Source organism: Coloeus monedula (assembly GCF_965178545.1).
Source record: "Coloeus monedula genome assembly, chromosome: 7".
Taxonomy (NCBI): domain Eukaryota; kingdom Metazoa; phylum Chordata; class Aves; order Passeriformes; family Corvidae; genus Coloeus; species Coloeus monedula.
Genome location: NC_138787.1, coordinates 37406425 through 37420875, shown reverse-complemented (window position 1 = coordinate 37420875; position 14451 = coordinate 37406425). Strand labels below are relative to the sequence as shown.

Genomic DNA, 14451 nt, shown 5'->3' with positions numbered 1-14451 from the left:
CCAAAAAAGGCTACAAAAACTGCAATTTACGCCGATAGCTCATATTTTATGCTACTTAGCATTTAAGACAGGAAAAGCTTACGCTGTAAGAACCTGCCCAGGAAAACCATGCACAAAATTCCCAAAAGGTGTGTGCCAATCTTCTTTCCTAGTGCTGAACTTCACATCTGCTGAGATTCTCCAGAACTGAATTCAGGGATTTTTTTTATATAATTTTTTTCTCCCTTTTTTTCCCTACACTGCATTTTCCCCAGAAAAAGGCAGTTGGAAGATGCAGAGCTACTTCCCCGAGATACACGAGCATTTGGTTAACTTCAGAGGTATGAATCATTCCCCTGGCTAACACCACATCCCTCTTCTCTCACTCACACTCTGGTACCCCACTGATCAGGGGCTCTTGAGCCTGCCTGCTTAAAAATAATTAAATATATAACACTTCCTGGCAAATTCACCAGATATAAAAAACACTCAGCAATGAAGTACGCCGGATCCGATCACATTAGGCTCCTATCTCCTATCTGCAGCTTAACAAAATTCCCTTGCAAGCCTGCTGCAGATGGAAAACATTGCTGTGGAAGCTTGGGGACAACCCACCTGGTGATCAAGCTCATGAGCCTAATTAAAGTTAATAGAGAAATTAAAAGTGGGAAAAAAAATTAGAACAGCAGCATGGAAAGAAAAAAAAAATAGAGTAAGCACTAGGAATAGAAAAAACATAAAAAGCAATGGGAAAAGTGAACTTTCCTTTGAATTCTGCTCCGGAAAGTGATGGTGGTTTCTTTCAATACCCCCCACATCCTGAATTCTTTACACAGTGGGCCAGAGGTCCAAGCAGAAAAGCAGAAAACAGAGAACTTGTAAAGTTCACAATATTAAATCAAGGCTGATTTTGTGTTGTATTCACCATTTTGGTCCTCAAGAGCTTCACTGTCTCTAAAGTCCATGGTGAAATGACCACTGGTTTCAAAGGACGTCCTTAATCCCCTTGTCTGAGAAGCAAAATAACTGAGAAGTTTCTAGGGAAGGAAAAAACTAGCACATACTCAGACTGAGTAAGATGAAAGATTATGAAAAAGAATTAGGAGACTATAGAGACAGAGGAAAACCACAAAGATAGTTCTACGGGGAAGTGAATAAGCTCTGAGCATGTTGGGAGCGGTCTGCACAGTCACCTGGCTGCAGAAACACAGAAATACTGGAAACAGTGCAGGAATATAGGAGGGCAAAGCTCAAGTAAGAGGAAAAGATAGAAAACAGGCAGCTATCAAGACTTTCATGCTCAGCAACACCTGGAAATAACTCCCTGGACGTACTTCTCACCTCTAGGTGAGGATTTCCAAATAACTCCCTTTCAAGAGCAACACCCCAACTTATAAGGAAACAAACATCAATGACCGTCTCTCATTACTGAGATCTGTACCAAAATCAGTCTGTTCCATGCTCCAAGAAGAGGGACAGTAAATGTCACCAGGGCATGTCATAACACCGAGGTCACAGACCAGTCACAACCATTAAAACTCCCAGTAAAAACAGTTCACCAAAACTCCAGTGATCAAAAAATTGTAATAGCATTGAAACTTTCACAGAGATGTAGCTGTTTCTCAAAAAATGCCTTTGCCAGGATTTTAAGTCTGGGATGAGGGGTTTGGATAGCCAGAGGAAAGACAGAGGAAGCCAATCCAGACTCACCCATAGCCTGATGGTTACGCACCCAGGGATGGTGGGAGGTCCAGGTCCAAATCCCAAATCTGAAGACATTCCCAACGTTGCTGACAACATCCAGAAGGAAAGATGTGCTCCAGAGCCTAACTCCATGACACTTTGCAGGAAAAAAAGAAAAATTCCGAAGGTTTTATTTTCTCTTTCCTGAGAAATAGAAACAAGTTAAAAGGCTTGAAAATTTTTCATGGCACAGACCCTTTTCCATGGCCAGCTCTAACCCCACGCTGCCCAGAAGTTCACAGGCATGCTGCTCCTACCAGAGCTCATATGGTGAACTCCCCATCTTTTGCACAAAACTTAACAGGATCATTTTAGACTCATACAGAGCATTTTCCTGTGAAAGCTCGCAGGCTCGGAGCAGCTTGTCACCAGAGTTCAAGTCCCTGGCACACAGTTCATTGCAGCTCTAATGTAAAAGCACAATGATTGGGCCTGCGTTGCTAAGATTAGACATTAGTGGCCGTATCAAGAAGAGAAATACCTGCAGATTAGCAGAGCAATTTGCTGCTCTAAATCTGAACCTTCTAATCTCTTTTTTTTTTTAAAGTAGCAGCCCATGAGTATGGGAACAGAATTAAAACTGCATTTACTAAGTGATTTCTAAAATACTTCGGCATGTGTTTTAGAAAACTGACAAGTCATTAAAATATAGTTAATAAACATTATTCAGAACTCGTTGCTTTAGATTAACACTGCTTTAAAATCACAGAGATTGATTGGTTCAATGCACTGCTGCTAGAGGAACTCCGGCTGGTGTCCATGTCCTGTGGAAAGAAACATGATGGGCAACTTGGAGTCTACCTTGAGTTTGTATTTTCTAAGTGCAAAAATATTGCAAAAATACATGTAAAACACTATAAAACTTAGCATCCTAGCCAGTGAAGGCATGCACAGAGACTGGAATCACAGGTAAAAACCGTGGAAAGATTGAAGGGTGGCAACAAACTGAGATAGTTGGGGGTGTTCAGCCTGGAGAAGAAAAGCTTTTGGGAAGACCTTAGAGCCCCTTCAAATGCCTAAGGGGGCTCCAGAAGAGCTGGAGAGGTACTTGGGACAAGGGGGAATAGCTTTAAGCTGAAGAAAAGTAGATTTAGATTAGATTTTAGGAGGAAATTACTCCCTGTGAGGGTGGTGAGGCACCAGCACAGGTTGTCCAGAGAAGCTGTGGCTGCCCCATCCCAGGAAGTGTCCAAGGCCAGGTTGGATGGGGCTTGGAGGAGCCTGGGGTAGTGGAAGGTGTCCCTGGCGGGGAGGCTAGAATATGATGATCTTTAAGGTCACTTCCAACCCAAACCATTTTATGATTCTAAGAAAACTAAAATAAGAACAGAGGTAGCAGCACCATTTTTAGTGACCAATTCAAAGGAACCTGAAATCATGAGCCATTTTTGATCAAACGTAGGTGAGAGCCATCATGCACAGCTTTCACTGATGACAACTTTTTAAAATTTATTGTGTGACTGTCAAGAAATTTTCCCTTTTAGAAGCTCTGCCCTGAGCCAACTGGAGCTGACTGCTTTTCATATTTCATGCAACCGTGATCAGCTCAGATACTGTGTGGGAAACGAACTCGGGCACAGCTCTCAACTCTGGACCATTGCTGACGACCCAAAGCCATCAGGTGAGCTCCACCATCAGGTGGTCTCCCTGCTGCAGAGGATAGAAAGCAGGTTTTGATGCTGTTTGTTGATATTTTGAAGGAAGGGGAAGGATTTGGTGAGGGTATTGGTGTTTTGAGAAGGGGTTGATCAAACTCTCTTTCTAGTACAGCCCCTCACCCCGTTTTATTTTTTCTGTCCAAGTACTGCAGATCAAACTCTAACAGGAGAGAGCTGAAACTGAGAAGAGAGACAATGCATCTTAAAAATGAAAACATTACTATTCATAGTTGACTTAGTAATGCAGCTAAAAGGAAAAAAATCTTCCTTAGTCAAAATTGTGCCCATCTAAGTTAAGCTAAGATAAATATTTGCAAATGCTCTTAAGGACCATTTTTAATCACTTGCAGGATTTAGTGGGCAGCTTTCTTTTGTTTTGTTGGTTTGGGTTTTTTTTAATAATAAACTATTTCATATTCAGAAATGTCTGTAACCTAGTGAATGATTTTGATTTATGACATCTCTCAGACATCAGAAGTCTGGATTTGAAAGCTGAAACATGAGGGAGATCCAGATCCTCCAAATTATTTTACTTTTCAGTCTTTTAAGGTGACTTGGAGTTCAAAGTCTTTCACCCTTTCATACTGTTACTTATGCAGAAACAAGAATAACACCTCGCACCCAACTAAGATCATCTGAGTGATACCATCATGTTTATGCTTGAAGGTTCTCATGAGATGGATGCGATTAAACCTGTTTTACCTACCCTGATCCAGGGTGCTGTATTTTGGGGCCACAAAGCTCCATGAAAGTCCATAAACCTGCTCATTTCCTCCCTTCACCATTGTGGCCTGGGCAAGTTTGTTCCACAGGGCTGGGCAGAGCAAATAATGGAGTCAAGGAGTATCCTGGGTGGGAAAGGACCCACAAGGTTCATCGAGTCCAGCACCAAGAAGCTTTAGCAGAAGAAGAATCTGAGAGAGATGTTACACACATGAGGGTGCTGGGATTGGTCAAGGCCTCCCTGGAGCGAGGCAGCTGGGTGAAGGGTGACTCCTCCAGTGACACATCTCAACGCAGCAGGGACATTTTGAGGCTGTGAGAAGCTGCTCTGAGGAATGCAAGGAAGACAGCCTGTTTTAAAAGAAAAAAAAAAAAAAAAGAAAGGAGGAAAAAAAAGTCTTTAAAAAACTCAGAAGTGCAGCTCAAGGCCTTGTTTTCCTTAGCCCAGTGGTGAAGGAAAATTGTTGTCAGACGTACAAGTATTTAAACAGCCTATAACAGCAAGGAAGCAAATGACTACTTCTGCCAGTGACCGAGGAGAGCTCAGCTGCTCCCTGCAAGCCAGAGGGATTCACATCCAGCCCAGATCTGGGAACACTCTCTGGGGCAGACAACCCTCTCCTCAGCCTCCCTAGTGCCTGCCACATCAGTCCTGGACCAAACCTCAAAGCTCCTGGTCACATGAGTGTGTTCCCACTTGGATCTGTGCTGCCTGGTCCCACATGGAGGGTGGCAGAAGGACCCACTCGGCGTGGGGCTGAGTCACCGTCCTCCGTCGTCTCCTGCACCACTACTTCCAGCACTTCCAAACAAGCCAACAGTGCATAAATATGTGAAAATATTTCTCGCCCACTCCCAGCCATGTTGAAAAGAAACCTGTTGCGGTTAAATGACTCGGTCAGTTCTTTAGGGATTTTCCAAGGTTTCCTATAAAAAGAAATCTGTGGGAAATGAATGATTGCATAATCACTAACACATGCCAATTCATCTAAGTCTATTATCTTTTATGGCATTTTGTACTCTATTGTCCTTACTCTGGTGAATTTCTCTCTTACAATTCTTTTCCTTATTAAATTATTTACACATTTTGCTCTCTCTAACCCTTTTGCATCAGTGAGATACTTAGCATCTACATTAGGAAAGAAGGAAAAGACAAATGGTCCCTTCACCTTTTCTCGCATCATATTGTTCCCACCTTCACAGGAATATCTCAACAAAAATCTCCTTGAGAATGTGAAGGACCTGCTCAAGTGAGAAGCTGTATTAGCTGGGCCTTGATGCCACAAAAAATATGTTTTTTCCTAAGGGATATGCATTTTTACAGAGGTTTTCTAAGGTCCCTGACAGAAATGACCACTATTCATAGTTTTAAAATTACATAGTCCCTTGAAAATGCTGCAAGTTGCCTGCAGGTCATCATTTCTTAGAAACAAACCCCAAGTGTCTTGAAAGTCTTAATTACACTGCATTTCAATTGGATTTAGGCTGCTTAACCACAGATTTTAATAGGAATTTCAGATCTGTAAAAACCTTTTGATTTTTGACTTTGGGAACCTGACATTGCCTGAAAGCCATCCAGGCATTCACCTTTAGAATTAACATTTAATCATGTTTTGAGTGGGGTTCTTTCACTTTTGAGTGTTTTTTTTTTTTTTTTTTTTTTTTTTTTTTCTGTTTTGAACTCTTCCCAAGAGCAACAGGTTCATAAATGTATGAATCATGGCTAAGCACTCACCTTCCCAAAAGGTGTGGCCTCTGGCACCATTGCATTTATAAATAAACGAAAAGTGGAGAAGATCTGTGTGACTGAGGACCTACAACGCTTTTTTTCTAAAATCCCAGATATCGAGAGGAACTATCACTGGTGTCTGCTAACCACAGAGCTCAGACCAGGGAAGAGCCCAAATCAGCTGCAGTAATCTCTAGATTAAACTAAGAGGTAACTCCCTATAATCTTAATGTGAGAGAGGAGACTGCACAGCAAAAATGGGTTCCAGGGACATGTAGACAGAGAATAAATGAGCTATAGGTCCACTGAGAAAAGCTTCTAATTATAAATATGAGGTGGGACAGATATCCTTTGGTTATACCACTCATCTCTGTGTTGAAAAGTCCAGCTCTTCAGAGCAGATCTGCCTGAATTTTCTCCAGAAATGCAGCAGGAAAGCAGGAGGGTTGGGGAGAGACCTCGTGTCCCAGACATCTCAATTCTCCATCTCCCAGTGCAGGGCAGCTCCACCCTGGGAAAAAAACAGAACTGGAAGTTCCTACTGGATGTAAGATGGGAGGTTAATGGGGATCAGACCTGATGGTGCTGAAGACAAGGCAGAAGGGGAGCAATGAACAAATATTGAATAACAGTGCAAACAGGAAAAGGTTCTGTTGTTACACAACATCCTCCCGACCATGCAAACCCTCAGTGTTCCTGCAGCAACTCAAATACTGCAACAAAAAGGAACTGCAGCCCTGTCCTCACTTTTGCCATTCTTCAGATAAAAATGCCTGAGACTCCATTTCCCATTGAAGAAGGAAGCAACAGCCAGCAAATCCCCAATTTACTGGCAAGTTTTACCAACTCCAGCAAGCCATCAGGACCTACTCCTAACTTACCTCTAACTCCCAGCAAGCAAGAGCAGAAAAGCTCTATATCAAGAGTAGAAACACGTCAGACCAACAAAGTTCCTACAAACCAGATCAGCTTTTCCAGAAAAAGATTATTTCCATTGCTCACAGGAGCAGGTTTTCACAGACAGAAATACCCATTTGGTTCTCCTGTACTATTCCATTTATATTAGGTGTTTTTTTGACTATATGTCAATTTCTGAAACCAAATTGAATTTTCTTTTAATCAGAAATAATTTGCAAGACTATTTGGCAGCATTCATACCCCACAAGTGTTTTCTTGTTGTCAAGGGCTCCTGAGGATCTCCAGCACCTGTCATCCTCTGCCAGCATCAACCTTTCCATATGGGCGGGTCTCCAGAAAAGATTATGGGTAGCGTAAAGTCCACCCATCTTAAATCACCATTTCTCTGATATGCATCAGGGGTTCAGAGAGGAGAGTCCATTTGGTTTTGTTGCTCCTCCAGTGTCTGTATCCTTCTTGATTTTACCTTGAAAAGTAGATTTACTCATATTTCTATTGGTCTTGTAAGATCTGCTTTGGTTTTTTCTATTAGATAACTATTCAGTCCATTGGTAACGTTTTAAAGCACTTTATCAGCCTATATAATTTTATAATCATTTTGTTGTTTTCACTAAAAAAAAAAAACGCAACTAGTCGGACACCTAATGCTACTTAAGTGCAAATAGATTTTTTTGTGGTTGAATAATAACATCTGTTTTGTTTTTCCAGCCACAAAAGTGCGTTTTATCTGGCCTTCCTTTATTTGAACTTTTCACATCTGCTCAGGCCTGCTTCCCATAAACTAAATACCAGATCCTTTCACAATGTAGGAAATTTACCTGCACCAGTTGTTGTCCCAGCTCCAAATACTCCTTTATAGGAGCCAGATAAAAATGTCAAAAGACTAATAAATACGATCTTAGCACACTGTGTATTTATTAAACATTGCTATTTATTTTCTCCTTCCCAAATGGTTGGTACTCACAGACCTGATCCTGCAAAACTTATTTTAGTGAATGAACTAATTTACCTTTGTGGAATGAAGTATGTTGTGGGCTGGTGTCCCATGTTCCACACAAAAATTAGAGATAAACTTGTCACAACACTCTTTGTTGTCAGTTACAAATTCAATCAGAAATTATAGGGATGGTCAGATGCATTGTGCTTTCAGCAAATGAAAAGTTATGAGGGGAATTTCATAAGCCATTTTCAGGGTTATCTGCAAAGATTTGGTAGCGAATTTTGAATTCTGACTTATTCTGGTCTCTTCAGAGACAAGGAAAGTCAGGAAGGAAAGCAATGCTAATCAAAACCACTTTTTTTTTCCTTTTTCCTTTTTTTTTTTTAAGTAGATATTTAGTTTCTAATTGTAGTCCACATCCCAAAACTTAAATATGTTTAGTTAAAGGAAAAAAAAGTGAGGGGTGTGAAACTTCAACCGAAGCTAAACAGGACAAGAAGTTTTGCTACTGCCATCAGCAGATTGGGAAATATATCCTGGGTATCAGATAAATGTTAAGGATCAATCTTTGAACTCAAAGCTAAGACACGGGAGAATTCTGCTCTGCTGATGTGACCAGGAAGATATGCAAAAAAAGCAACCCCTCATCAACGTCTTCATAATATCTGCATCTATTCAGCGTTTCTTTCCACTGATGGAGAGATATGTCTGGAGAGCTCCTACGTCCCTGGGCCCCATGCAGCTGTGTCTGCAGCAAAACTGCAATATTAGGCCACTTTCCACAGACAGATAACTCAGCAAATGGCTCTGCAGAGCAGAGGAGAGAGCAGTGACTGCAAAGCTGAGAAGCCGGGTTTTCCTTCTCTCAGGGCACCAGGAGCATCTCTTCTCTTCAAAGTCTCCTACCTCTGTTGTAGGGAAGAGATACAGTTCCATTCTTTCATGTTGTTTTGAATCTTTAGCAAATCTTGGGCTCTGTGATTTGGCAACCTCATCAAATACAGCTTTATCAACCCAAAACACCCACCAGCACCAATGTCTTAAATAGACGTGAGATAGGAAAGTACAAGGAGGACCTCAGTGGCTTTGGGAAATGTTAGAGAGGAAAGGCAATATCCATGCACTGCCCTTGATTTACACCTTGATTTTTTCCATCTGCACAAAGGACTGAAACTGCGTCATGATGGAACAGTTGTGAGAACCACAAAGAACAAGTCAAAAATGGATTAAAAAGCACTTTATGGCTTGTTAAAGAAATCCCCCTGTTCCTCAGAAGCATTTTTAGCATCTTATTAGTGGTATTTGATCTGACTAACATATTGACTCGTCATTTGAATAGGAGATGAATCCTTTTTGATGGACCACAAAGGGAGTATAAATTCAAATGAGGCACTTCTCCAAATTTTTATTTAAGCATAACCCCAAAGAGCCCATAACATCTGTAAAGGTTTTTTCCGTGCCCCACAAAAGACTATCCTAATGATCTTTTAAATCATGCACTTTTTTCTTTAGAAGTAATCCTTGCATATATATTAACTCAAATAATGAGTTAAAAGTTCTCTTTTACCTGTTTTCTGGAATGCCATGCATTAATTTGATTTAGGAAAATACCCTAAGCCAATATAACATTTTTTTTAAACAATCTGTCATGGAACTGGTACTTTAGCATGAGTTGAATTCATCACCAGTCTCATACAAAGTAGTTCAGAACTTGACAAATGAAAAACACAAGATATATCAGAGAAATATGCAAAAAAGCCTCATGCCTTTCAATCAATCTCTGATCTGAAATTATTTTGATCTATCCAATCTATCCTGTTTAGGACAATTTCAGTGTGACCAAAACAGACGCTGCTATGGAGTTAGTAGGCAGACCCACAATTGGCTTCCCTTTGGCAAAAGACAGAATACTTGCTCCTAGTCATTTTTTGGAGCAATTTCATACCATCTAAGAATTTGCACTTAGGAATAAGTTGGAGACCTCCAGCTCATTTTGAAAACAGTAATTTATAGCTACACAGACATTATGATTTTACAGTGTTTTGATAGTTACGCCTTCACTATCCACATGGAACATTTAAAAACGGATCAGAAGCCATTAATCTTGGAAATATGAGGGATTTGTAGCCCAAAGAGGAGCTCAGAGCATTTGCAGTCTAAGTCTCTTTCTGCACTTAGGTGTATGGTGTTATTAAGGTATTTTATCCTCTTCTAGAACAGATCAAGAATTATACTGAGGCAACCCTATTGTGGTGAAAGTACTGGATAATAAATCAGGGATCTCAATACTTTATCACAGATACTCTTATTGACCTTGGACAAGTATTTAAGCTGGAAACCATTTTAGGCAGTTCCTGTCTCTTGTTACAATCTCCTACAGCACTCAGTCAATCGGATCCCCATATGCAATTTCATCCTTTAGGCACAACAATAATCACAGCCTCCCACTTCACTAAAAGTCTTTCACTTTAAAATTTAAATACCTTAGAGATAGGTCAAATCAAATCCTCGTATTTTCCCCACCTATGCCTTGAAATGTGGGGGAGATCCACTCAATCCAGATCTTTGCAGCAGGCTGTTAATTCCACCAGAGCCTGACCTCAGATGCTGGGTTCAGCTATTCCTAAACTCTGATAAACGTCTGGTCCAAATCCAAATCTGGATCCCAAGTTTGTGGTATGGGCCCATCTGTACTTGAAAGCAACATTTGAAAAAAAAGAAGAGGAAAGCTAAGATCATGAATATTTCTATTTGAATGCTGCATACATCAGATTTATGAACTTAAGCAGTTACTTTTTTCTTTGTAAAATCAAAACTACCACAGGATTTCCCGTCCATATATACCATATGCCTTTTCCAACTTTGTTTAAAATTCTTAGCGTCCCAATGTGCTGAAGCTTCTGAGCACTACTGAGGTGTTGGGAAGGTTTTTTTTTTTTTGCAAGCTTTATCAACTTTGCAAACTACACTATAGTCAAGCACTAATTTTTGTACAGGAAAAATAAATTTTATCTCTTTATTTCTGCAATGCAGTAATGACTGGTGAAAGGAACATACTCAACGGAGCCCTTGGGTAACAGCCTGAAATAAGATTAATTCTCCTAGATGACAAGAGTGTTTATTTCAGTGTAACTGACTGTATACATTGGGTCAAGACATGCAAAACCAAGTCCTGCCAGCACACGCCTTGCAGGATCTTCTGAGTGCAATCTTCATTTAGAGCCCAGTCAGATGCATGACAAGTGAGACACCAACAACACTAAAGGAAACGTATAAATGTTTGCAAATTTGTTTTATGGATTAATGACCCTACACATAAGAATTGACATTTCCAGGACAAATCACTTCTTTATCCTACTGGTATTTCAGCAGTTTTTGCTTACGCCAAAGCAGAGGCAAATTTTTCCTTCTTCAGATCAAACGAGATCTAAAATCTGGGAAGGTTTAACAGTAAAATAAAAACAATGGGGATGTAAATGTTAACCATCTGCATTTGTCGCTGCTATTTCTTATGATGTGATATCTCCATCAATGGCATTATAGTTTTACTTTTGTTATCTCTCATAACTTCTCAATCTATTATGGTTAATCATTGATAAACAAACACTTTGACTTATAAAGTGGCAATCATCTCGTCTAAATTTAACTGTGTAAAAGTCAAACACCTACTCCAAGCTACTCGTGAAGGCTCCTTCTATAGATAGTGGTGACAGATTGGCATTTTCAGAGAGAGACTTATCCTACCTGTCTTACACACTTGTTTTAAGATGGGATTAATCACTCTGTGGAAGTACTTTCTTCTTTTTCTTTCCTTGGACTGACTTCAGTAAAAAGCAGCACACAAGTTTTGTTAACAAAAAAAAAAAAAAAAAAAAAAGGGAAAAAACCCTCCAAGATATTATTTCAGGCCTTGCACTTGAATCCACAAAGCTATTTAGCCTCAAAAAGCACAGTTTCTCCAGGATGCAGAAAGCTTCCCCCTAAAGGCAGATGGGAAGAAGGAAGGTGGAGAGAGAAAGGAGCACAGCTTTTATAATAAAGTTTATCACCTGCCCCGACTCTCTGCCTTTAGGGCTGGTGAGAAGCAATGCCAAGGAGAGCCAAGACACAAGGGAATATCAGACTTATTTTACTCTGTATTGTTTTACCCAAAGAAACCATGGGGATTGTCATGTCAACCCCTCTGGATGGAATTCCAGCGACAGAAAGGTTTTCCAGGCTTTGGCAAGAGAAAAGGGCTGGCCAACAGCTATTCTGCTTCAGCAGAAGCAAAGCAAAACCAGCAAAACCCTTTTTCACATGAGATCAGCTCCAGCTCAACACAGGGAAGGACCACACACCAACCATGGCTTCAGGACATGAGCCTTAGGAGGCAATTCAACGGAAACTTCTAATACCCTTCAAATCATTCAAATGAAAAGATGCTGATGCTGAAGAGGGGAGAAACATTCTTCCTGGCGTCTCTCCATTTGAAATTCTGCTACAGTGACAGTATCTGGATTAGACTCCAGGACAGTATTTCTGAAACAGCAGGAACCCTGCTTACTGCATCAGTTTTAAATTATAAGCCTTCCAAAGATGTCAACACCACTTTCCTGGAGACTTTCTTGAAATTAAAACACTGAGCTTTTCCCCTGAGCCTTCACAGAGTCCTATGGATCCATTGCCCAGTGTCACAATTTGTATCGTGATTTGCCTACTTTGGGTCACTGCTACTTCTTCATTTCTGCTCTATAGTCAGCCTCACTCTTTGATGTTACTCAGTCACTATTTCCTTTCCCTTTACTTTTATCTCTGTCCTGGCATTCTTCCTTTAAGCATCCTCTCTACCAGATGGTCTCCATCTCTCCTTCAGAAGTGCCCAAAATATTCCTACTGCCTCCTCTTGATCTTCCCCCAGCAGCAAACCTCTTCATCCTACAGAGCTCAAATACCAATGGATTTCTCCTCCTTGCTGCTCTGCTTCTTTCTTGCACTTTGAAAAGGAATTCACTGGAAGCAGCTAACCTCCAATCCTCATTATGCACGATGCACTCATTTATAAGAGTTTACCCAGGAGAAAAATTCAGACGGGATATAGGCTGCTACAATTGCATTTTTTCAAGTGGAAACACATCTGATGTCTGCGTGCCGAACCGGAGCTCTAGTTTTTAAAACAGGAGCTCCAAATTTTGCATTTGGAAATCCATATGGATCCTTTAATCTGAAGGTCAAAACAGCTTTCATGAAAGATACTGAAAACAATGATACTTTATATTCACCAGCATAATTATATAAAGATGATTCAATATTGTAGTATCATCAGAGGATTCAGAAAAGTCTCTGTATTATGTATTTTTAAGATGGGGTTTAGATGGTGTAAGATGATGCTTCAGAAGTTTACAGAGAGGGAAAAAAAAAATCTTGTCACAATTTATATCTTCCTAATAGGTCACTGAAACTCTGAGGATAACAATCGCTTTTACTTGCAGTTGGCAGTACACTGTAATCAAGAATAAAGCTCCAGATATTTTTGTGGAAGTACAAGCACTTACTAAATGCAGCAGCATAATAATGTATTATATATTATACAAATACAGCGAGGTGGGATTTGTGTTTGTCTCTTTGCAAGAGAAGAAAGAACTCTGAAATGACCTTCTGTTCATAAGTTTCTTTGAAAAAGGCTTGGCCTGAAACCACTTCACTACTATTGATATAGTCTGTTTCTGTACATAAATCTTAAATGTAAGCACGGCTTCAAAAAATAACTAAGCAATCACAAAGCTTTACTTTTCAGATTCAATTGCCTTCAAATCCTTTACTGAAGTCCCCTTGGCACTGTCACTTCAAAATCAGGATAATGCTGTATAGTGTTTCTCAGTTTCAGTAAAACAAAAGCCTTATTGAATAAATATGTGTGAAAACGCTGCAAACAAAACCATCTCAGCAGCCACCACCTGACCGTGCTGTGATGACCCTCCCTGGTGACCTGCGTGGGCTCGGCTCTAGACTTCTTGGCATATCCCAGCACTGCTCAATTCCACCGTCTTTGTCCCTAAAACTGTAGCAAAATACACATTTTCCTCGCAGAAACCTAAGAGCAGGCTTTAGACATCAAGGAACAGCAAGGTGACCTAGGATTTCCATATGCAGGAAGCTGCTGATCAAATGGTATCTCCTTTTTTTAATCTGCTTCTTGGATCGTGAGTAGAGAGGAAACCTTGTGGTTCTGCTAATCCCTTAACTCTGGGGTTTGTAAGGAGAGCTTACAACGTTACCCCGTCTTGGTAGCGCAAAGGCAGAGTAAAATATCCAGTATTTACTATCTCATGCCTCGTTCTGCTCTAAAAAAGGATGACTCAGGAATGTTTTTCTTTTTTCTACACATCATCTTCTGCATATCCTACGTTTCCCTGTAGTTAAAATATTAGCTTGGGCCCATAGATCCCATTATTGCAGCAAGACAGCAGCACATGTCAATGTCCCCACGATCAGGTTGTGGGGCTGTGAGCTCATGTATCCAAATCCCTGAAACCAGAGTCACCCAGCAATTAATTCCTGACTTCTGGGCCCTCACTGTTGGCAGGAGGCACACAAGTAATGCTGCTTCACAGTTGACTGCACCAAACAGCCACAAATCAAGACAAGACCCACTGAATTAGATTTCATTGTCCTTTCAGAAAGGTTCTCTTATTAATTTTACTGCTATTTGTATTTCAGTTTGGTATCAAAGTTCCTCAATAGTCTTTGGAAGCACAAAGAAAATGTGGTTTTGCTAGCAG

General features: G+C 40.4%; 1 protein-coding gene across 4 annotated transcripts in view; it reads right to left on the bottom strand.

Annotated features, from left to right (window-relative positions):
- LOC309574844 (uncharacterized protein) overlaps positions 1 to 14451 on the bottom strand; it is a 68881-nt gene that overhangs the window by 32789 nt on the left and 21641 nt on the right. For 2 of the 4 annotated variants that reach the window (XM_082284772.1, XM_082284773.1), the window contains exon 6: positions 1690 to 1819. In XM_082284772.1, the coding sequence (XP_082140898.1) occupies positions 1690 to 1819 (130 nt within the window). Of the gene's footprint in view, positions 1 to 1689; positions 1820 to 4086; positions 4455 to 6193; positions 6301 to 14451 lie in introns of those variants that run through there. The other 2 variants (XM_082284775.1, XM_082284774.1) reach the window with 2 other exon arrangements.